The sequence below is a fragment of the Lacerta agilis genome, chromosome 1, assembly GCF_009819535.1.
Source record: "Lacerta agilis isolate rLacAgi1 chromosome 1, rLacAgi1.pri, whole genome shotgun sequence".
NCBI lineage: Eukaryota > Metazoa > Chordata > Lepidosauria > Squamata > Lacertidae > Lacerta > Lacerta agilis.
In genome coordinates, this window is record NC_046312.1 from 86,003,141 (window position 1) to 86,026,809 (window position 23,669).

A 23,669-nucleotide genomic window follows, 5' to 3' on the forward strand; every position below is an offset into this window, starting at 1 on the left:
ATCCCTTGTGGAATGTGTTAGCAGAACAGTTTCTAGTTATGGAGAAAATATTGATGCTGGCATATTGATAATCCTATAGAAAATGATGTTTTATTGTTACTTTACTTGAAAATTTACATAGCAGCAATGCAGAGCAGGAGTAGAGGAAAAGGCAAGACAGAAACTCAGCCAAGAACAGCACTACGTTTGGGCAAGTCAGAAGAAAACTAACGCAGTGAGAAGTGAGGGGAAGAATCTGCTAGGGTTCTCTCAGAGCTGCGAGCTCACTGATGTTGATCGGTTTTCATTGGTTTTAACTCTTGAAAAAGTTCAAAGAGAGATTACAATATAGTTTGAAACTTAGATGATTCTCTGCGTAAACAAAATCAGAATGGTAGGCATGGATACCGTTGCAAGAGAGTGTTATGCAATGTCTGGCAGGTCTGATGTAAAACAAATCTGTTGAACTGGAAAATGTTAGACAGCTATATAAGATACTATTATAGTACTTCAGCAATACAGTGGTACCTCGGGTTACATACGCTTCAGGTTACAAACTCCGCTAACCCAGAAATAACGCTTCAGGTTAAGAACTTTGCTTCAGGATAAGAACAGAAATTGTGCTCTGGCGGCGCAGCAACAGCAGCAGCGGGAGGCCCCATTAGCTAAAGTGGTGCTTCAGGTTAAGAACAGTTTCAGGTTAAGAACGGACCTCCAGAACGAATTAAGTACTTAACCAGAGGTACCACTGTATGTTAGAAGCAAAAGGCATGCACGCACACACTTATCAGTATCCGTGGAGGACATCATGGCAAAGATGTGTCATTTATGCAGTTTTGAATACGTTTTCAGTATTCTGTGTACAGAATAACTCAGGGTTCCCTCTTTGGTTATTCTGCTGCACACTGAGTGCCCTCCTTTGTGCAGCTTAGGAATCGGGCTGAGCATTAGCTGACACATGGAAACCAAGCCGACCAGGAGAAAGAGGTGCCTCATAGCCAAATCCTCCCCCCTCCTTTTTTTTTTGCCAAAACTGTGGGGAGGAGAGTAGAAAAACCTGCATGCTGACCAGTTTCAGATCAGACACTCATGTGGGGCATTTCATCTGACCTAAATGAAACAGAATACATGCTGCCTCCTTCCCCTCATGGCATGCCACCCCGCCTTTTTCCAGCCTCAGGGGAGGGAGCCTTTAATAATGGTCTGTGTAAACTGATGCTCAGGCAGCGGAGAGTTTTTGGGGAAGAAGCACTGCTGGACGAGAAATCCCCACAGCGGAGCTGCGACTCTCAATGAAAGGCGGCAGCCCCTGAAGTGCAGCAGACAAGAGAAAATGTCTCTCCTCGCCAAGGTCTTGAGAAGGGACTGCAGGCAGGTGCTGGAGCCTCGCAGGAGCTGCGTTGGCGGCGTGGCTTTTGTCAGCAGGCTTCACCAGCTGCCCAGACTTTCAGGCAGCCCGTCCCTGGAGGGGCAGAAGGAGGCAGCTCCTGCGAGAGCGGAGGACAAAGACGACGACGACGACGAGGAGATGGGGGCAGCTTCGGACCGTGGAGCCCGGGGGCTCCTCCTCGGTGCCTGCCAGCATCCGAGCCACCAGAGAGTGAGGAGCCTGAGGGAAATGCCCGGACCCAAGACCTTCTCCAATCTGGTCGAGTTTTTCTGGAAGGATGGCTTCAGCCGCATTCACGAGATCCAGGTACCATTGAGCGGAAGGGATCGCGCTGGGGATCCGCGGCAGGAGACGGTCGAGGAAATTGGGCAACAAAAGAGCGAGTAAATCACGGCTGTGGGACAGGAAGATTTCACACGCATTTCTCTCCCCTCGCAGGGCTCCCTTGTCGTCTGATTGTGAAGCCAGGAGGGCAGTTGTGTGTGTGTGTGTGTGTGTGTGTGTCCCTTCAGAATATGAAATCAGTTTTGTATTATTTCCCCAAGACGTAGCCTTGCTTTGTTTTCCAGAGGAGTATATGAAACCTATTGTAAAATATCGGGTTGCAGATGCAACCTAGAGAGATTGTAGGAAGGGGAGGGAGTGTGCGGTCTGATAACTTTACCGACAAGTCAGAAAATAGGTGGCAGAAAATATAACTAGCTGTTATTTAAATAGTTTTGAAGTCTGAAGCGTGACTTCTGAAGTGGTTTTGTTTGTTTGTGGCAGATGCTCTGAGGGGACTGAAAAGAACGTGTTGCAGAGGGAAATGTGTGAGCTCGAGACTTTGGTCAAAGCTTTTATTCCGAACTATTCCCCCCCGGACCGTCTCGCCGTGGCGGGAGACGCGCGTGACGCAGCCTCTTGCGTCTTATGTGTGTCCATGAGGTCACCGCTCTCGGAGCTGACGAGGGAGCTCCGGGGTCGCAGGGCTGAAACCTCAGCTCAGCTTTCTCCTCAGCTCCGGCGGCGAGAGACCATTTTGTCGCCTTCGTTTACACAGGTCCCCGGGGGTGGGGGTGGGGGGACGTTTAGTATATTTGCACTTGGTAGGTAGGTAGGTATGGTTGACGGGAGAGGGGGGAAGTAGTAGCAGCAGCACGAGCTGCCGGCGAAAAAGTTGCACAAGCGTCCCCTCAGCCGGAGGCGGGCGCTTTGAAACCCTCCCCGTTTCCCGGCGAACTTCCTTCCTCCCTTCCCTCTCCCTCGCTCCCCATTGAAAGAGAGCGCGAAACAGTGGCGGCTGGAGGAGACGCAGGGAGGCCACGGCTCCTCCTCCTCGCACATCTCCCCGGTGCCCAAATGCCCACGGCGCCGGGTGGCTGGGCGACGAGGGCTCTTCCTCCCCCGCCAAAAGGCGCCACTCCTCCGTTCACCGCCCCAAATGCTGGCGCGGAGATGAGCCCCACGTGATGTGGGGTTGAGGAGGGTGGTGGGACCAGCGGTTGTCTGCTTTCCAGCCTGAAAGGGTTTGTGGTTGGGTTTTATTTTATTTTTGGTGGGGCGGGGGAGGAAGGGTGATTTTGAAGAGAGGCAACACTAAGATCCCTTCCCCAACCCCCCTCCCCGCTTCGGGTTGGCGCTTGGCTGCTAATTTGCCCACATCTGGTTCTGTGCTCAGCCCTTCCCCCCGCGCCCCCCCCCCCGTCGCATAACAGGAGGGTTGCTATGGAGCCAGGAGTGTTTTGACACCACACAAAAACACATTTTGCACCCCCGCCCCCGATTCCCCGAAGGACTTGGTGCATTTGCCATCCACGCTGTTCCTGGCACTTGACAGCGGTAACGTTTTACATCTGCTTCGCTAAGCCTTTCATCCCAGGGACCGGTTGTTTTGCTCGACATGTGGGACTGCTTTATTTTCCTCGGGAGGTTGGCCTCAGCAGGTTTTAAAATGGCCAAAAAGGATTACGCGCGTGCGCGCGCGCGCACGCACACACAATGTTGTTGCTACCTTGACCATCAAATATTGCATACTGGGAAGTTTTGTAGTTGTGAGTAACCGCTGATAAGTCCTTTCATATTCCCTTGCTAATGAAAGATAAGATATGACATATCCTGCTAATATATTTAAGAGGGTGCTCTCAGTGGATCTTAGTGCCCACAGGGAAATGTGGGGGCAGACAGGAGTTAAGAAATGCACAACAACATTATATTATTATTAATAGATTAATAAATTGTTATTCATTAGTTTCTATATGGATTAATGCCAAAAGAGCATTCTTAGTGGTTTATAAGTATAAAAACCAACAGTGCAAGCAATCAAATATAAATATCCATAATTAAAACACACAATGAAACAATCCAGTTAAAAGAATCAGCAATTAAAATATTCAATTTTTTAAAATCTCATTTTTTTTAAAACCACAGTAATTAAAACAGGAGATTCTTCTTGAGAGATCAAGGGAATGCTTGTGTAAACAAGCATGTTTCCAAAAGCAAGCCAGTGGAAAACCAATACAGATGGGAGGACCTCTTATATTTAAGTAAGGGATGTATTTCCTAACACTGGTGCCACCAATGAAAAAGCCTGCTTCCTTGTTACCACAAGCTGATCATCATTAGGCTGTGGCAAGACTGCTGGCTGATCTTAATGCCCTTACTGGACAATGGAGAGGAGTTTGGTTTTTCAGGTATACTGGTCCAGAGTTGTTCAGGTCTTTATATGCAATTAAGAATACTTCAAAATTGGCTTGGGGACTAAGTAGTCAAATGCCTTGATTTCAGATTGTAAACATGACAGGTCACACACACACACTCATAATATCAGTTAGAATATCAGTTCAGTATTTTCTAGATTTAGTTTGCCGGTTCACTTACATCCAAGTTCTAGGCATGTTAGAAGCCATGTGGGATCTTATGCAGCTCCTGGATTGGATGAGAAAGAAAGATAAAGTGGGATGGCAACAGCATATAAAGATATCACCCAATCTTGTTGTCTTGCTGCTCAGTTGTACCTTATACATGCTGAATAAGGGAAGGAAATGAAAGGAATTTGGAGCTGGAAGGGAAGGAACTGGAAGGACCAGAGAGTAAAAGACATACGAAAATGTAGGGAAATGACTTACTGACATCTTCTGGGACTGACTTGCCAGAGGAGATTTCATCACCGCTACCACCTCCTCCTACATGCTCATATAAAAGAGGAATTTACAGTCTCCCTAACCAACCTAGCAAGCTTATCCTACCAAATTCTAAGTCACGTTGCCCATTAGTTGTAGATTGAAGGCTGGCTTGTAATTAAACCCCCTTCCCAATTCTCTTCATCTCAATCCCCTCTTCCTCTGGAACCAGTTTTCAAGAGGTGAAAACTGTCAAGAAAGAAACCCCCATGCACTAGCAGAGGTACCGTTCCACAGCGGGACCTTTGGGTCCAAATATCAATCTACCTGCTCAGGAAATTCAAGAACTAAACTCATTCTGCAAATGTAATAAGAAGGCAAGGGCACATCTAAAATGTATTCTCCTTCAATGTAGCATCTAAATCAGCTTGGATACAAACAGTTTTTCTTGCAACATGTTTAGCAAATGTAGCACAGCAGATAACAATTCCACCTCGATGGCTGTAATTATTTCGATAAAAACAAGAAGCCTAGCTGCTATTACGCATTAAGCATAATGTGTAGCCTGACCATGAACTGTGGCATGTAGGATAGTGTGTCAACTGCCCATACTGTTTCCTTGCTTTATAAGTTGACTAGTACTTCAGTGGGACAGCTTGCAATATTTATTTGAAAGAAATTCCCTTGTGAGCAGTCAAAAAACCGTTTGTAACCATTAGCCTTTATATAGGCAGATTATCCTAACTACTACTACTGTCTCCCAAGAAGGCTGTATTCACTATAAAGCTAATCACCAGGTAAGGATTTATCCATGTTGTTGTAACTACATTTCCCATGTATTGATTTTCAATGCCCTGTCCAGTACAAATCCAAGGTGTGATTTGTAGTATAAGTAAGTTCTGATCCGTACCAAGAACAGCCCACTCATGCCATTAAGTCGTGAGTTGCACTAAAGAGGTCTCGGCATGGATATCAAGATTATTTCACAAACACTTAATGAAGAACAGCATCAAACATCACTGAAAGAGGGTCCAGTTTCCACAAGCATACTATTGTTATTTGACCGTTGTTCCAATTCATCAGCAAGGCCTCAGCACTTGGAATGATTGCTGTATCTGTACCTCCATGTTCAGAGGAAGCATGGCTCTGAAAACTAGTGGCTGCTGCGCCCTCAACTCCTGCCTGTGGGCTTCACAAAGGCACCTGCATGTTAGACTCCTCATATCACCCATGCATTTATTGAAAATATTGACATAAAAGCCACCCTTTCACAATGTTGGTTGCACAATGGAAAGGGGATAGCTAATTAAATAATTAACTCAAACGTTTTGTTTCAATTGTACATCCATGCAGGGAAATACTGTAAACCATTCACAGTTTATTGGAAGCTACAGGAAGTGGTAGCAAGCAAGTACATGACTCAGTCTGTAGTTCTGTGTAGCTTTCTTGTTCAAGAGTTTTATGCAAACCACCACACTTATGCAACTCTCTAAAAGAATTAATAAAACTCTGTTAAGAACATAAGTGGATAGAATAAAATAATAATAATCTGAAACCTTTGAGCAATCACAGCAGCTACTTAAAAGACATGCAGAATGTTCCATGCATCACACCATATGTGAAGGTGGGGGAGGGAGTTGAGTGGTTTTACAATGAAGGTTCTGTTTGTCAGTAACCTGACTCCAACATTAAGCCAGGCCACAACATCTATGCCTAAGCTCTGCTTTGGTTAAAGAGAAACATCTTTCATTTAGAAGAGAGCTATAGCTATGCAATGTGTTCTCTGCTTTGTTAAGCAATAAAGCAGAGAATGATTTTCCCACCTCCCAAAAAATCTATATAGTTGCATGTGAAGTGGTATGTGACATTGGGGGGGGGGGAACATAAATTATAAACAGTGTTTTAATGATTGAACAAAGATTAAATGCTTGTATGACATTGGTGAGTGCAGTGAGCAGGCAATATTTCACAGCACAGCATTTAAACGTCATTGGGATTATTAGGAGGTTTTAAAAAATCATTTGCCAGATTTAGATTTTCTGTTTTGTTTCTTTTTGGTGAAGAAAGCCCTTATCTACAGCACTACTGAGGCCATAGCAGATTGGATCCCTAAATTCTCATGAGAGCAGAACTCTCACAGAATACTCCAACTGGCACAATCCGGATAATGTGATTTTCATTTATTCTGTTCTTTTTCTGCAGCCCTCTGTGCTCTCTGAAAATATGGCATGGAGGTCTGCGGACCTCCAGGAACAACATGGGAGGGGGGGAAAGGAACAGATGAAAATCACCTCCTTTCCTTCTGTCTGCAGCAGCCTTCCTTGGATGAGAGTTCTTTCCATTCATAGAAGGGCAGTTTAGGATCCAAGCCGTAGTTCTTGAATGCTGAGCATAATTTCCAAATGAATCCCAGAATTCTCGAGCACAACTTTAGTTTTTATTTCTTTAAACAGACTTTGTTGCTCAGTTTTGAAATAAAGTGGTTCAGTCACAATTTATTAAACAAAGTATAATCTATCATCTTTATGTAATACAATCTGCTAGGGAAGGCACTTTTTTCATTCTTCATAGTTCAAATGTTTTTCACCAGCTCTTCTTTCATAATTGTCCTCCTGTTGTCTCCAGCTGGCAGAGATTCATTGCTATATGAATAAACCTTCTTCCCTCTAAAATTATATATAATTTTGCAATGTATTAAAAAAATTAAAGCTGCTGTAAGGTGGGGACATTTAAGGGCATATATATTTTTCCCACTGGCAATCAGTATATAGACCATAAATAGATTTTTCCAAGAAATGGGAAAACCAAAAGTATTGCAGGAGAAAGAACTGAACAAAAATGGAATATTTTGATTACTAACATGGCTGTTCCTAGAAACAAAAAGCAACCCTCAACCCACTAGTCTGTGATAGTTACCAACCAACTGCTAATGTTTTCTTGAAAAGGAGATCGGAATGGTTGTGGTGGATGAGCTGTAGCCATTCTTGGATGAAGCTATTTTCATCCAGTTTCAGTCTGGGTTCAGATCTGGATTTGGGACTGAATTGGCCTTGTTTGCCCTGATGTACGACCTTCATTGGGAGAAGGGGAGTATGCTCTTGCTTCTTCTGCTTGATCTCTCAGCAGCTTTTGATACCCCTGGCCACAGTATCCTTCTGGACTGGTTTTGTGGCATGGCATTGTGGGCACTTAGTAGATCCCATATTGCTTGCAGTGTTGGTACCAGAGAGTAGCTTTGGAGGAGTGCTGTTTGCCCCTCTGGAATTTGTACTATGAGGTTCTGCAGGGCAATATTATTTCCTTATGCTGTTTAATATCTATATGAAGGTGGCGGGATTTGGAACAAAGTGTTACCAGTATGCTGAAGACAAATATTTCTATTCCTCTGTTAGATCTGAGTCAGGAGTACAGTGAGTTGAGTACAGGCTCTGCACAGAGCTCAGTGCTAGGTAGGTTGAGGGCCAATAAACCTAGGGAGAAATTCAATACAGTGCTAAGTGGTGTATGCATGTAGGGAAGGAAGTATATTCTCACAATGGGACATCCCCCACGTGCCTCCTGCATGCCCCCAAACCTGTTCTGAGATTCTTCCCCAGCCTTCCAGAGCAGAGCATGGAGGGAGGTGGGAGTTCCATTACATGAGCAGACCTTATTCTGAGCACACAACAACTTAGTTGAATCCCTCTTTTAGTTTAAAATCTGGCAGTGTGGAAGCCCTGTGGGTGAGTGGTTTCTGTGTCTGGGAGATAGGTCAGCAACCTGTTCTAGGTGGGGTTGCATTCCCTGTGAAGGAATATCTATATAGTCTCCTGTGTCACGTGAGGAGCATGTGGCCATGGTGGGTAGGAATGCCTTGTGTCAGCTTTAGTTGACTAGACAGCTATGGCTTTTCCTGGCCTAAGAAAAGAAGCTTGCTTGCTGTGGTCCTGGCACTGGCAACCTGAAGACTGGATTAATGCAATGCACTTAATGTGGGGCTTCCTTTAAGCTTAGTCCAGAAACTGCAGCTGGAGCAGAATATTGCAGATAGGTTGTTGACTGGGACAGCCAGTCAGCGCCATATAGCACCTGAACTATTGTTTTTAATTCCCTAGATCACAATATAGATTTGTCCATGACAGAACTTGTAATGTGGCATTATGAAGAGGGAACCATGCCCTGGGGGAATTCTTGGGCTCAGATTAAAATCAGATCAAAACCCATTTTGCTTCAACTTCTTGAACTCTGCAACAGCAGCTCTTCAGGTGCCAGGGAATCTGGGAAATCAAGCTATAATGTAGTTCATTACTTCTAACTGCATAGCTATATGAATATATATTTTTTACTTGCTGGTAAGAATGAAAAATGTATTCATCTGAAATTTACTTTTCGTTCATAGCAGAAGCACGTTCGGGAATATGGAAAAATTTTCAAGTCTCATTTTGGTCCCAAACTAGTTGTATCCATTGCAGATCGAGACATGGTTGCTCAGGTTCTTCGGGAAGAAGGATCCGCGCCACAACGAGCTGACATGGATTCCTGGCAGGAATACAGGGATCTACGAGGGAGAGCTACAGGACTTATATCTGCGTGAGTGCAATGGTATTTTTGGCATTACGTTGCCAAACAATGTTTATATCTTTGGGTTTCGCACAAAAGACACTGATGATACATTTTAAACTGTTTTTGATTAATGTGTTTCTTGAAAGAATGTGCTTGTAACATGATTATATACCTATGGGGATGAGTGTTGGCAAATGCCCTTGGGGAACATTCAGAGTAATTATTGATGCAATATGCTTATTCCAAGGAAAGCCAATCCCTTTATGACTCACAGACATTCTTCTGCTTTTATCACATGATAACATTGCAGCAGCTAAGTGCTTTATGTAGTAAGAACTAGGCTGTACATTAGTAAAGGTTAGCAACGTCTTAATGCTAAAGTCTGGATGAAAATAAATGTATTTCTTTTGTAAGCCCAGATTTGGAATGTTCCATTTCCTCCATAGTAAATGTGTGACAATGTTAGTCAAATTCAAATTTTTTTTTGGGGGGGGGGGAATGTTAGTCATTCTCAGAGTAAACCCATAACTTAAGTCCATCAACGTCAATGGATCTATTCGGTGTTTGACTAACACAGAATGTCACCCATTTTTAATATTTAGTCAAACCGTTGTGTTAGGCTTCAATCACCCCACCGTTATATATATTTAAAGTGCACTGAAATGAATGACATTTAATTTGAAACAGCATGGGACAAATGAGAAAGTGAACATTTAATAATAAGACTTAAAAGTATAATATCCACTTCTATCATCTTGCTTGCAGCATTTTGCTTGCTTAACAGACTTCTGCTTGTGTAAATGGGGCTTACTTATCCTCTCCTTCCCACTGCAGCCACCCACATAGCGCAAGGGCACAGTGGGAAGAAGGAGAAGTGTGAGCTCCATCAGGTCCACTAGCTTAACATCAGATCTCCCCTCAATATACTTAAGAGCATAAGGAAGCTAGCAAGGACTAGATGCATTTCATGGAAATGGGGGGGGGAGCAAACTCTGATCAAATTGGTATGATGAGTATGGGTCACATTCCTCTCAAAACTTCTAATTAATTTACATGTGAGTTGTTATGATGCCCCATTGCCTAGTTTGATATATATTAATAACAAAATTCAGTAGCACTGATCCAGATATATTCCATTGCACACAAAGATCTCCTCTGTTCAAACAACAGTGCTGGGCACCTTTTTTGGAGGAGGGGAAAATGGGGAGGCAGCTGGACTTAATTGTATCCTAAAATGATCAGAGTGTAGAGTTTCACATGTGTGTGCACACCTCACCTCTAGGGTGGTCTCTTATGAATCAGGAAAAAACTATCAAAACAAGGGGGCAAAAAAAGACACAGGTTTGCATATGCTAATGCACAAACACACAGGAATGTGGTGGAGTCTCCTTCTTTGGAGGTCTTTAAGCAGAGGCTTGACAGCCATCTGTCAGGAATGCTTTGATGGTGTTTCCTGCTTGGCAGGGGGTTGGACTGGATGGCCCTTGTGGTCTCTTCCAACTCTAGGATTCTATGATTCTATGATTTAGAAACAAGTAATACAACTTAAATGGAAATATATAATCTCAATATAGTAGTGACAACTGAGACCAGGTGAACTGTTTGCCTATTCAGTCTGCTATTCAAGTGCTAATTGTTGATGGGCAACTTCAAGGGCAATGCTATCTCTTTTTATGGTTATTTATCTTGTAAAATATGTAATATATAACCAGTAAGGCAATGTGCCATCTGCTTCTTGTTGAATCTAAATGATTGAATAGTCAGCACACAAATATTATTCCTGCAACAACACTTTCAAGAATAGACACATTTGGTTAAGGCTTTCTAATGAGAGATGCTCTCTTTTTTACTTATTGACATAAATAATTATTTAGATCATTTTAAACTGTTATTTCTTCCAGAGAAGGGGAACAGTGGCTAAAAATGAGGCGTGTACTGCGGCAAAAAATGGTAAAGCCCAAAGATGTTGCCGTTTTCTCAGGAGGAGTTAATGAAGTTATTGCAGATTTAATTAAGAGAATCCACATTCTCAGAAATCAAGAAGAAGATGGGGAAACAGTGACAAATGTTAACAGCCTTTTTTTCAAGTATTCAATGGAAGGTGAGATTGATCATTCATTCTTAGAAATTAATGGAAGATGTGGCTGTGTTTGTGTTATCATCAACCATTATTGTTTTATTATTTATTAACATCATCATAATCAACAACAACAACAACAACAACAACTGTAATTGCTGTTGCATTACTCAAGTCGGCAGCAGGAACACACTTACATTCTACACAAAGGTACAATGTCTGGATAATTCAGCTATTAAGGAGAACAATATAATTGTCTCACAGTACATCAGAGGTACCGGTAGTTGACTTTTTTTGCCTGCAAAGTGCACATGTGGTGTTGGACAGCTGCTCACAGACTGCATGCCTGTGGGCATGGACACCAGTGGATGGAGCTGGTGTCATTAACAGGCATACCTTGGTCCACATATATTGCTCATCTGTGCTGCAGATGGATAAAGTTTCACTGTACATTTTTCCTCTTCAGTGCAATGTAGTGCATTATTCAGTGTTTGCACCATTACACCATATGGTATGTGTATGTTGCCTTACTCCACAAAAAAATGCTGGGCCAGATTTAGGTTTCATGAGGCCCTAAACTGAAGGTAATGGGGCCCTTTATATGTCCAGCTGTCCTTTGTCAACAACAAATTGTCACTGTTTTGTGTTGAATATATGCTATATGGTAATTTATAGACCTAATGGGTATCTAAAGCCATTTTCACATAACAAAATATGTATTTTATCAAAGTAATTGTTGAACTGAAATACAATTAAGAAGAAGTATATTAATAGCGAAATACATTTTGTGCCCTTTAATTTTTTTTGGGGGGGCCCAAGAGAGTGGGGCCCTAAGCTATAGCTTGTTTAGCTTATACGTAAATTCGGCACTGGTGTAAATGTACAGACAATATTATAGCCATGTAACTTAATCCCATGTGTGTTGAGAAAATGGGCCTCCCTCCCAAATATGTGCATAGGACTGGGCCTTTGGTTCTTGTTGTGGGTGTAGGTGGGTGTTTGTTAGCTTGCTTTAGTTCTGCACTTTGAATTACCGGTACTTTGGAAAGGAAAAGAATAACTCCCAAGGTATTTTTATTCTATAGGAGTGGCAACTGTTCTGTATGAGTGTCGCCTGGGGTGCTTGGAAAACCAGATCCCCCAGAACACTGTGGAATACATTGAAGCTTTGGAGTTGATGTTCAGTAGTTTCAAGACTACCATGTATGCAGGAGCCATCCCCAAATGGCTTCGTCCAATTATTCCGAAACCTTGGAGAGAATTCTGTAGATCATGGGATGGACTCTTCAGATTTAGTAAGTTTTTTATCATTTTGGTTTCATAAATTTGCAGTTATTTGGAGGGCAATGTTTTCCTCTTCCTCAATAAATGTAGTGAGGCATTAATGCAGTTCAGGGATGTATTCCAGCAAGGCAGAAGCAGCCAGGGAAGGTGCAGAGCAGGACCAGCGAGGAACATGACATGAGAAAAGGGTGTGTGCCCCAGGGAGAGTCTGAGGGGCCAGACAGAGAGACCTAGAGGGCTGCATTTGGACCTTGGAGGTGAGGTTCACCACACCTGCTTTAGACCATTCCTCATCTTCCAAACTATGGTTTGGAGACTTTAGAGGAACATCTCAACTGGGCCTGACTTCTCACCTTACCTAGAAAGCAAAAAGAAATGAAAATCTCATATTTCAGCTGTGTTAATGGCCATGCCGCTTCCCCCGCTTTGAGTGTAATTTGCTGTATAACAGAATTTATGTGGGGCTGTAGTTATGTGCTTTGCTCAGCAGGTCACTTTGCTTAGCAGAGCTAGGGCAGTTTTCTAACAAGCAATGCGTAGTGAGCTTAAAAAAACAAAAGCACACAACTCTAAACCTGTTATGAAAGCCCTGTGTTGGTTGCTGTCACCAAATGACAAATGAGAAACTACAGTTTGGGAAACGAAATCACACTGATTAACAAATGCATTCCTCCTTCTTCTTTCTTCATTGCAAAGGTCAAATTCATGTCGACAATAAATTACATGATATAAAGTCCCTTTTGGACCAGGGGAAAGAGGTAGATGGTGGACTTCTCACAACTCTGCTTAATGGTAAAGAACTTACAGTGGAAGAAATCTATGCCAATATGACTGAGATGCTTTTGGCAGGAGTGGATACAGTAAGTTTATCACTATAGTTGCTGTTATTGTTGTTCAGTGGACATTTCCTAAATTCCTTATGAGAGAGCCAGGCAGGGGGAGAAAGAGAATCAGGACTGTTTTAGTTTCTCCCTTGCCTGAGTTTCAATCCAGGGTGACAATGGGATCAGGACTCACATTAACCATTCCAATGTGTTGCCTAAGCCTAGCGGCTCACCTTGGATCAAAGCAGGGCTGGCCCTGTCTGGTCCATTTATCTCAAGACAGAATATCCTTAAACCTGCAAGATACAACCTCCTTTTAGGCTCTATACCCTCTATACGTATGATTGTACAGCTACCCATCTTAGCAACAAAATCATCAAGTTTGCTCACAACACCACTGTGGTGAGGCTCATTTCCGAGGGGGATGAGTCCGCTTATTGGGACAAGGTGAAGCGACTCTGTGGTTGGTGCGGAGAAAATAATCTGGTCCTTAATATCGCTAAGACCAATTGTGTTCTCAGAGCATTTGTCTTAATTTATATCTCCCTCTGTAGCTGGTAATAACCAGATTATCATGATTCTGCACTATATGAAGGAAAGTGTCTAAGACCTGGTTCCCCTGTGCTATGATTTAAAATATAAAAGCAGCAGGCACAGAAAGGGGTTATTAAAGACTTTGAATAGAATAGGGCAGCTGTTACTGGGCTTCAAAGCACTTCAGTTATTTTAGCACCGTGCCAGTTTTGAAGAGGATGTGAAGGAGCTGGGAACCTGAGAGGAGACACTGTTTAGCTCACAGCAATTTCTTATGCTGTTAGGCACGGCTCCCAGCCTCTACTGAGAGAAGCTGTCTAGAGCTTTTTAGAAAAACGATAATGCAGAACATAATGAAAATAATGAAATGAGGGGCTGAAGGCAGCGTAGCACAAAATTGGAAAGAGTGGAGTAATTGCTGCTTGCCCCCTCCTCCTCATGGTTACCATGGGAAGTCAGTAACTTCTGAGTTAAAGTGCATAGGATTGTGCTCTTCGGGTAAGAGCTTTATAAAAATTAGCTGTTGTTATGAAGAACAATGATAATCATATATGTGTTTTGTTCAGGTTATAATAAACCATTGGTTGAAAATGAAAAATGCTACTGCTTAGCAAATGTTACTGAATGTTTTCCCTCCCATTGGTACTTTCTCTTCCCTGCCCTAGACCTCATTCACTTTATCTTGGGCGACGTACCTGTTAGCAAAGCACCCGGAAGTGCAGCATTCTGTCTATAAAGAGATAGTCAATAACTTGGGGAAAGATAAAATCCCTGATGCACATGACGTCCCCAACTTACCACTGATCAGAGCCCTTCTCAAAGAAACCTTGAGGTAAGTGCAGAAAAACTAAGTTGACCATTAAACGTTTTTGTTCCTTTCTTGTTGTTTTGTGTCTTTGTTTTAGCTAAATTGCAATTGTGTTTTTTAACCCCCCCTTCATTATTTGCATTAGGGTATGTGTCACACTATTCTCTGTAGTTTTAAATAGTGATTTATGGTTGCATCTCAATGCACATTTATAAGAGCAAGCAACGTTGAATTCAATTGGACTTTTTGCTGACTAAGCAGGCTTTTAATTGGGCTGTAGGTTTCCTACATTACAGAGAAGCTTCTCTGAGTTCCTTTTGAGTTAAATATTCAGAGTACTGTGCCAGTAGGTTCAAAAACTTGCTCCACCTGCAGCTTCACAAAGTTGCCTTAGTTCTTTAAACTAAGTGATTTTTTTTTATTACATAATGAGCTCTCATTTCAAGACAGTCTGTTTGCATACTCCTCTCCTGTCCCCTATGATATGCAACGAGAGAAGATTGGGAACTTTATATTTTCAACTAGCCACTGTCCCCCTTATGTCTGAATGCAGGAAACTGTGGTATGTTCTAAGTGTGATTAGTTAAAGCAAGCCAGTTTTAAACTGTGGCATGAAATCCTAGTTTGCTAACCAATCACATTTAGAAAAAAAACATGGTTTCCCAAAATTCAGATGTAATGGAAACGGTGGCTTTCTGTTTCTTGTGCATGGAGAGAAAACTTATGAGCCTGAGGCTCATTATTGCCACAGGAAACCATGGGTTCCTACTTCACCTGAATAAAATCTAGTCAGCTGCCTCAATGAAGATTACAAAGAAGGTATGGTGGAGAAAGATGCTATTTTAGTTAGTAAAGATAGTTGGTTGTATACTTTCTTTGAAGATAGACTTTCCCTTTTAACTTGTATGGCTAATAGTTATTGATAGACTATTCTCAGTGAAGTTTGATAATTCTTTTTGAAAGACAGCTTATGCTAGTAACCAACATAGGATCAAGTGGCAATAGTGGACAAGTAAGAGACAAAACTAACAAAAAGCATTTCTTAATTTGATTATGTTTTTCATGAGATGGAACTCCTCTCATGTTTTTCTGATCAGTTTCTGGTTCTTGAACAGAACAAAATAATTTTGTAAACCTCTCGCATACCTTCTCTAATGGCACAATCAGATGCACATTTACTTAGAAGTAAGTTCTATGGTGTTCAGTAGAGATTACTGGTACTCCCTAGTAGGTGTGTTTAGGATTATAGCTGCAGTAATAATAATAATAATAATAATAATAATAATAATACTCCATCTCCTTCTGTATTTTAGGTTGCCATCCTATGCACTAACCCCACTGAATATAGTGGGATTTACTTCTGCGTAAACATGAATAATTTTATTTTGCATATTGCTCTTTTCTATATTTTCTCCAGCTTGACAATACTCTTACTGAGATGGGGGGAGACGACTGCATCATGGATTTTAAAAATGGCATTATGATACTTCCATTTAAGTGTAGTCCCTTTTCTAATCTTGAGTTTATCTTCTTCATTGCTGTTGGACCCTGAGTTTTCTATGATACATCCAAGATCCTGTATGGTTTTAGCCAATCTAGATTCTATATATGAAACTAGGAATGTTTATCATTTTACTTCCATTGAATTTCGTCTGTTACCCAATCACTCAGTTTGTTATAGTAGTAGTTGCTGCTGCTGTAGTTGTTAGCATTAATAGTGGTTTAGTATTATTATATTTACTTGGTGCTTACTACAAATTGATGTACAATTATAAAAACAAATATAATACAAAATTTCAAATACATAAAAAGAACACTAATTAACTAAAAGCAAGTGTCCACCCCCCTCTTTACTACTTTTTATCAGCCATGAAGGGCATGGGTTAAGAGCACATGTGGTTGTCCACACCAATCCACACACCTTGTTCATGTCCTCAAGCCATACCAACTGAAGCTCATCTGAAAAAACAGATAATGTTCTAAATACCTCTTGAGATTCACCTGCTATAATAGCAAAGTCAGTGTCTTGGTGGATGCAGGCAATTCTATTCTCAAAATGCTTTGCAAAGAAGTTATAATGGGCCGCCATTGGTTCCACCAACTTCTTAGAGTCAGAGTATAAAATGTCCTGGAGTATCTGGAAAAGTTCTACTGGATATAATAGTGCTGATTTCATTGCCACTGAGTTTATTCTTACCTTGTACTTCCAACAATTTAGCTAGTGTTGGGGCCTTGTTCTATTATCCAATTAATGCTTTTTTTTTTAAGGTGCCATTGTTGAAGGCCTTTGTCAAAACCTTGTTAAAAATCCTAATACACAGTGTTTACTCACTGAATTCATCCTATCTTCCCATTTGTGGGCACCTTCAAATAATTCTAAAGAAATATAACATTACAGGCACTGAAAATCTAATTGACACTTGTTTGTAGGTTATATCCAGTGTTACCAGGAAACGGTAGAGTAACCCAGAAAGATATGGTTGTTGGAGGATACTTGATACCTAAAGGGGTGAGTTGTACAATGGCTTTGTGAAAGGAGTGGGAAAGGATGAAATCACAGATTTACTCTGGATACGTGAAACTGCCTTTGCTAGGAAATGAGCTATTATGTGAAAGTCTGGTTTAATTTTAGGCATGTTCAGAGATGTTATGGTTTAATTTTAGGCATGTTCAGGATCCCAAGCTCCTTTTCTTTTGATGTGGGACCCAGATTTCCTTTGTTAAAAAAAAAACTTATTAAAAACAGAAGAAAATTCATTTGCTTATTGGACATCTGGGCACAACCACACACCATTTTGAATTTCCAGAGCCATCTATACACATGAATTAGAACATGCAAATTTGTGTTGTGAGCATGTGCAGTGAGTGCTTAAAGCACCTAGGAACACCCCATGCCATGTGAGGTCATTAGCTTAAAACATAGGTAAAGGTAAAGGGACCCCTGACCATTAGGTCCAGTCATGTCCGACTCTGGGGTTGCGGCGCTCATCTCACGTTGCTGGCCAAGGGAGCCGGCGTACAGCTATCGGGTCATGTGGCCAGCATGACAAAGCTGCTTCTGGCGAACCAGAGCAGCGCACGGAAACGCTGTTTACCTTCCTGCTGGAGCAGTACCTATTTATCTACTTGCACTTTGACGTGCTTTCGAACTGCGAGGTTGGCAGGAGCTGAGACCGAGCAACGGGAGCTCACCCCATCGCTGGGATTCGAACCGCCGACCTTCTGATCAGCAAGCCCTAGGCTCTGTGGTCTAACCCACAGCGCCACCCGCATCCCTAGCTTAAAACATAGGTGCCATTAAAAAAAATAATCTAAAATTATACTGTATGGTATTTTCAACCTATTTGAGTGTAGGAACTGGTAACTTCAAATTGTACTTTTTGTATAATTACATATTTTTCTGCTCTCCATTTTTCTGCTCTCCACCGATAAAAAGTTGGGTAAAACAGTAACCCAAAAGAATGGGAACAGGAGTTAGCTGGTAGAGGTCTTTTACCATGTGGGTAATATGTATCAGGGGACATGGTACATGAGATGAGCTGCTTTGCCTTGCTGTTGATTGGAGAAATTACTGGACATAAGGAGAAGACTGGTGAACCATTCATTCTCACCACCCTTGGCCCACTTTCTTCCACAGTGCTGGTTGCTTTCACCCCCCCCCCCCGGAATGGTATGCCAAAAGCAGGGTAGTGGCTTTTAAAAATGGATTTTGCCTTGAAGCTGCATTTCAGCCATGCATCCAACAACCCTCCCAATAAAAGTAATTGATAATGCTGATGCAACTAACTGAAGCATCAAACATCTGGTTTTCTTTTATGTGAGAGGATGTCAAATTTAGTGTGGTGTGCTCCTTGAAGGCAACCACTTATTTGAGATTGCTTGGAGACACACACATATTTGCTTTGAGAAACGCTCATGAAGCACACTAGTTACTTAAGGTAGACCTAATGAGCCACACTTTTTTTCCTAGGAGGAAGAATCTAGAGAGCATGGCACCTTTTGTGAAGTTAAAGAAGTATAGTTGTTAATACAAACTTTTAATAAATGGATCAGTTCTGTTTTGTCTGATTTAGACTGAAATCCTATACACATCGGGCAGCCAGTTTTATTGAACTTGGTGGGACTCACTTCTGAGTACACGTATTATAGGATTGTACTCTTAGCATCTTAGCTTGTCCAATGTTTTTTTTAAACCTTTTAAGCAATTGTATTGATCCTTGTGAATAATCTGAATTTATATTAAATGACATAAAATGTATATTTAGGAAACTGTAAGTAGTTCATTAACAGGCATTTGGGAAATTATATATAAATATATGTTAATTTGTTTCATTAGACCCAGCTGGCACTCTGTCATTATGCTACATCATATCAGGAAGAGAATTTCCCATTAGCAAATGAGTTCCAGCCTGAGCGCTGGCTAAGGAAAAGCAATATGGACAGAGTGGATAATTTTGGTTCCATCCCCTTTGGTTATGGTATACGTAGTTGTATAGGAAAAAGAATTGCTGAACTTGAAATTCACCTTGCACTAATACAGGTAAGCAGGCTACTGAAGCACATCTCCTTGCTATATAAAATGTTTAAAATACGTGTGATTTTGTATTTCAGAAATGCAGATTAATTCCCGAACCAGCAATAGTTTTATTTTCAGTGTGACTGCTCACATGTTTAAAGTTTAGCATATGTATTTTTTTTGCAAGGATTGGAGTCTATAAATGCAATGCCAATAAGTGACTTAGTTTGCAACTCTGTACCTTTCTACATGGGAGCAAGCCCCATCAAACTTAATATGATTTACTTCTGAGTAGACACATAGTGGTTCGCACTGTTAGATCCAATCCTCAAAGTGCTCCACTGGTGCAAGTCACGTGGGCCATTTGGCTGTAAGTGCCAGTATTGTTGAACTCACAGTAAAAAAAAAAGGTTATAGATTTATGATCCTAAGAGAGATCTGTAATAGCAAATAAGCTAGCTTTCCCAATTCTTATTTTGAATCATATAATGAAATCATTCACTTATGTAATTTCTGATATTGTCCTTCCCCTAAGGCAGGGGTAAAGAACATGACCTAACTAGCAAACCAGATCCTGGGTGCCTCAACCCCATGTCGGTCATTTTGACAGGTTGGCAGGACCTTCAGACATAAAACAGAAAAAAATATTTTGTGGGTGTGGCTCAAACTTCACCCACAGAGGAGGATCCTTTGCATGAATAGCTTCAATTCACGATAGTCATGCAAATATATTTGGTTTTATACCAAGCCTCACTTTGGGGCTTGCTGTAAGTGTCAATCAGTTGATCAGCACTTATAGGACGCTCAGGTTATTATTATTTTTATTGCAATTATATCCCACCTTTTTTGGATAGGCATCAGCTGTGCCATTGATTTCCCCACCATGCACCCCATACCACAGCTGATCTCAGTAGTCTTCCTATAAGTGCCAATCAGCTGTTTGGGGCCTATAGCAAGCCGGTTTTGGGCAGATAGTGGTTGTGCTATGGAGTTCCCCCATAGCACAATCTTACGGTCCAATCCTGCAGTTGCTTATTGAAAAATAAACCACACTCTGCTTAGTGGGACTTACTGCTAGTGTGCATACTAATGAAGCCTTGAAATAAATCCAAAGCATGTTTGCTGAGAAGTAAGCCCTGCTCAGTTCAATGGCATTTAACACACAGGACTGCAGCCTTAGTTCAGTCTTTGGACCTTCCAAAAACAACTGTTCACTGAGTGTTTATGGAAAACTCTTCCACTCTGTCCTGGCACACAAGGCTCTGTAGACTAAAGCAAAGGGCCTAATACTTGGTCCCTTTCAGTAGCAGCTTATTTTCATAACCAGTGAGTAATAGCTGAAAAGGGGTTCTAGGGGTAAAAGCTGCTCAGAAGAAGAAAAAGAAGAGTTTGGGTTTGATATCCCGCTTTATCACTGCCCGATAGGAGTCTCAAAGCGGCTAACATTCTCCTTTCCTTTCCCTTCCTCCCCCACAACAAACACTCTGCAAGGTGAGTGGGGCTGAGAGACTTCAAAGAAGTGTGACTCGCCTAAGGTCACCCAGTAGCTGCATGTGGAGGAGCGGAGACATGAACCTGGATCAGAAGGCACACCATCTGATCCAATTACTCTGGGAAAAGTCTCACTGTAGTGTGCCCCAGAACTGTCAGTGCTCCACTTCAAGTTACTTCAGTGGACACCACTTGGGGTCTCTGCAGTGCCCTAGGATATTCTACCTGGATCAATGGCTCACCCCTCTGGTAGTTTGAGAATTTGAGTCACCAATCAAAGCGATTAGCAGTAGTTTCAAAAGAGAGAGCGTACTTACACAACTCATAATTAAATTGCAGAACATACTGCTACAAGATGTGGTGATGATGACCATTGGATGAGAGAGCTTTTTACAAAATAGGTATTCACAGAGAACAGCTGTTAGCCATAACAGGTAAATGGAAGCGCGTGTTAAAGGGCAATGAATGCCAGTTGCTAGGGGATGAACAGTTTGAGATGGCTGCCTCACAAAAACACCTGTCTAGCCACTGTCGGGAATCAACAAGACTCTTTCCTCTATTCTGGATTCTGCCACAATGTAGGCTATTAGGACTATCAACATTCTTGTTGCCTTTCTCATATCCATTTTATTATTATTATTAATTCTAGTGTTCTGTTTCTCTCTCTCCTTCAAGCTGCTTCAAAATTTTGAAATAAAAATTTCTCCAAAAACTAAATCAGCTTATGCCAAAACCCATGGACTATTGACTCCTGCAAACTCCATCAATGTGAAATTTGCTGACAGGAAATGGTAGTAGGACCTTCAGGAAGCTCCTCAGCATGACCTCTGACCGAAAGGTGCATGATGGTGATTCCTGTAATCAAGCTTTATATGCCTCCCTAGAGGTTTATCTTTCTCCTGCTAAACAATTATATATGTTCATGCAGAACATGCTGTAAGTACAAATTAGAACCATTCCTCTTTATGCTGGGAACCCAGTTTGAGAGATATGGTAAAGGCAGCAGTTGTACCAGTTCAGTGTCATAGTCTTTAAGCACATGCTATTATTACCTTTGAGAAGAACTGAGACGTCCTCTGCAAAATTCTAGTAAATGATAGCCAAAGTAGTAATCACTTTGTCACCTCTTCCAGCTGGGTTCTCATGGTTAGGTGATTGCCTGTGATAAAAGGCAGCAATCTGTGATAGCTGATTATGAGATAACTGGTAACATTTACATCCTCAGGATATCTGCAATTATCACATGCATAAGATATAAAACTCATTCTTAAAGATAGGTGTGACTGACTGCAGGATAAACACTGGTTAGTAATGTTTGTTTGTTTGCTCTCTTCGGTGTCTTTTTGGGAGCTCCCACTTTGACTTTGGTTAACTTTTTGATAGTTTTTGTGTATTAACTACAATGTACTAAAAACCTAGTATAATATTTTGAAATATAGAGAAGAGACATTTTAAAGAAAATTATGAAACTTATAGGTTGTCTAGATTCCAATGATTGATTTTTATTTCATAAAAGCTTTTTAGAATAATATACAAAAGGAATATAAAGTTTATGTAAATTTAAGCCAACAAGTCACATAAATGGTTAAAGAATAAATTTTTATATCTGTCATTTTTTAAATTTTTACAGTTATTACAAATATAGCTTTCATTTTAAATAAAAGCTTTAGTATCTTGGTATTATTTTGTAATTGCATATTGTATATCCTGCTTTTACATAAAACTTTATTATTTGTGTGGGCTACTGCCCTCTCTAGGACAGATAAATAAATGACATGGTGTTTATGTACTTGAAAAATGTGCACTTTGTAGTTGCTCATATAAGCAATTTGTATAGCTAGTGGCAACCAGACAAGTTTATGTTTGAAACGTTTGCCTATTACAGGATGGGAGGACAGCAATCTGACGGTTATGCAGAAAGCATTATTAAAACAATTACTGTGTAGTGAAACCATTTTATACCTGCAGCTAAACAGTTGCTAGTAAGATTGAATAAGGATGCGTACAAAATGGGTGAAAGTTATTCACTTTGAAACATTTACGTTAGATATTTCAAGCCAGCTGTTACTACCTTGACATTTACTAATCTCAGCTTCACATTAATTTTCCAAATGTGTATCTGTCCAACTTTCTTGTGAAGCCCTCTCTCCATCTCTGGAGAAGTTCAACAGAATCAAAACTTGTGTGCTTTCAATATTTAGGCTTGCTTTATGGCAAACTCCGAGAACTTGGTTACGTGGGGATCAAATAACTGATTCTCGGCTTGAATTCTTTATGGCACTGTAATTTGGACTGTTGCATTAGCTGTTATCAAAAGTCATAATAATGTTTTTATGGTAATCTTTTGTAAGTTGGTAACTTTTCATATGACATAAAAATAAAGAGAAACATTTTAGTAGTTTTCTATCATTAACAAATACTTTTAGTTACTTTGATCATTCTCCCTATTTGTCCCTTAGCCACAATAAAGTAATTATATATCAGCCCTTGATTTTGTCTGAAATTGTTGCAATTGTCAGCAGCTTTAAAAACAAAATACATCATAGGGCTATTCTGCCTTATGCCAGCAATCCAAACACATTTATTACAGCATAAGCTTTGCTGCCTGCAGTCTATACAGCCTACTTCATCAGATTCAGAAAAGCTCTTCATCATAAATAATTCCCTCATGCCTGGGCTCTGAGATCTTCTCTAGGTCCCGCCTCCCTCAGAGGAATGGTTGGTGGGGACTCGAGAGAGGGCCTTCCTGGTGGTGGCTGCTCCCACACTTTGGAACTCCTTTCCTGGAGAAGTTGGACTGGCTCCCTCCTCCTTGCTGTTCTTCCACCAGCATCAAACACACAAAAAAACCTAAGTTACATTTTGTTTTATTCTAGATTATATTACTGGTGTGAGTAAATATACGCAGGTTATAATTAAAAAAGATGCAATATTGATACTATTTTCAGCCAGTTACGTTTGGTGTATGGTTCTTCCACCAGCAGCTGAAGACCTTTCTATTCCAACAGGCCTTTGGGAACTGCTATTGTCTGTGGTTTTTAATGGGTCTTCTAATATTATTTGAATTTTATTGGTGCCTAATTACATTTTAATAATAAATATTTCTGTATTTTTAGCTTGTTT

The 23,669-nt window shown here is 41.1% G+C and overlaps 1 protein-coding gene across 2 annotated transcripts; it reads left to right on the plus strand.

Annotated features, from left to right (window-relative positions):
• The first annotated feature begins 1,040 nt into the window (after positions 1-1,040).
• LOC117053657 (cytochrome P450 27C1) lies at positions 1,041-22,171 on the plus strand. Of its 2 annotated transcripts, none has more exons than XM_033161614.1 (9): positions 1,041-1,675; positions 8,849-9,039; positions 10,914-11,113; positions 12,175-12,384; positions 13,070-13,233; positions 14,397-14,563; positions 16,970-17,048; positions 18,876-19,079; positions 21,222-22,171. In XM_033161614.1, exons 1-9 carry the CDS (start codon positions 1,313-1,315, stop codon positions 21,339-21,341), a joined length of 1,698 nt encoding a protein of 565 aa, XP_033017505.1. In that variant the 5' UTR covers positions 1,041-1,312; the 3' UTR covers positions 21,342-22,171. The 2 variants fall into 2 exon arrangements, with proteins under 2 accessions (XP_033017505.1, XP_033017514.1); XM_033161623.1 differs by having other exon boundaries at positions 1,549-1,675; positions 8,922-9,039.
• The last annotated feature ends 1,498 nt before the right edge of the window (positions 22,172-23,669 follow it).

Bases quoted from the DNA above. Each gene is read 5' to 3' on its own strand.
- LOC117053657 (XM_033161614.1), top strand. From the start codon at position 1,313: ATGTCTCTCCTCGCCAAGGTCTTGAGAAGGGACTGCAGGCAGGTGCTG. The intron at 1,676-8,848 runs GTACCATTGAGC...TTTCGTTCATAG, and splicing joins GCCGCATTCACGAGATCCAG to CAGAAGCACGTTCGGGAATA. The intron at 19,080-21,221 runs GTAAGCAGGCTA...CTCTCCTTCAAG, and splicing joins TTCACCTTGCACTAATACAG to CTGCTTCAAAATTTTGAAAT.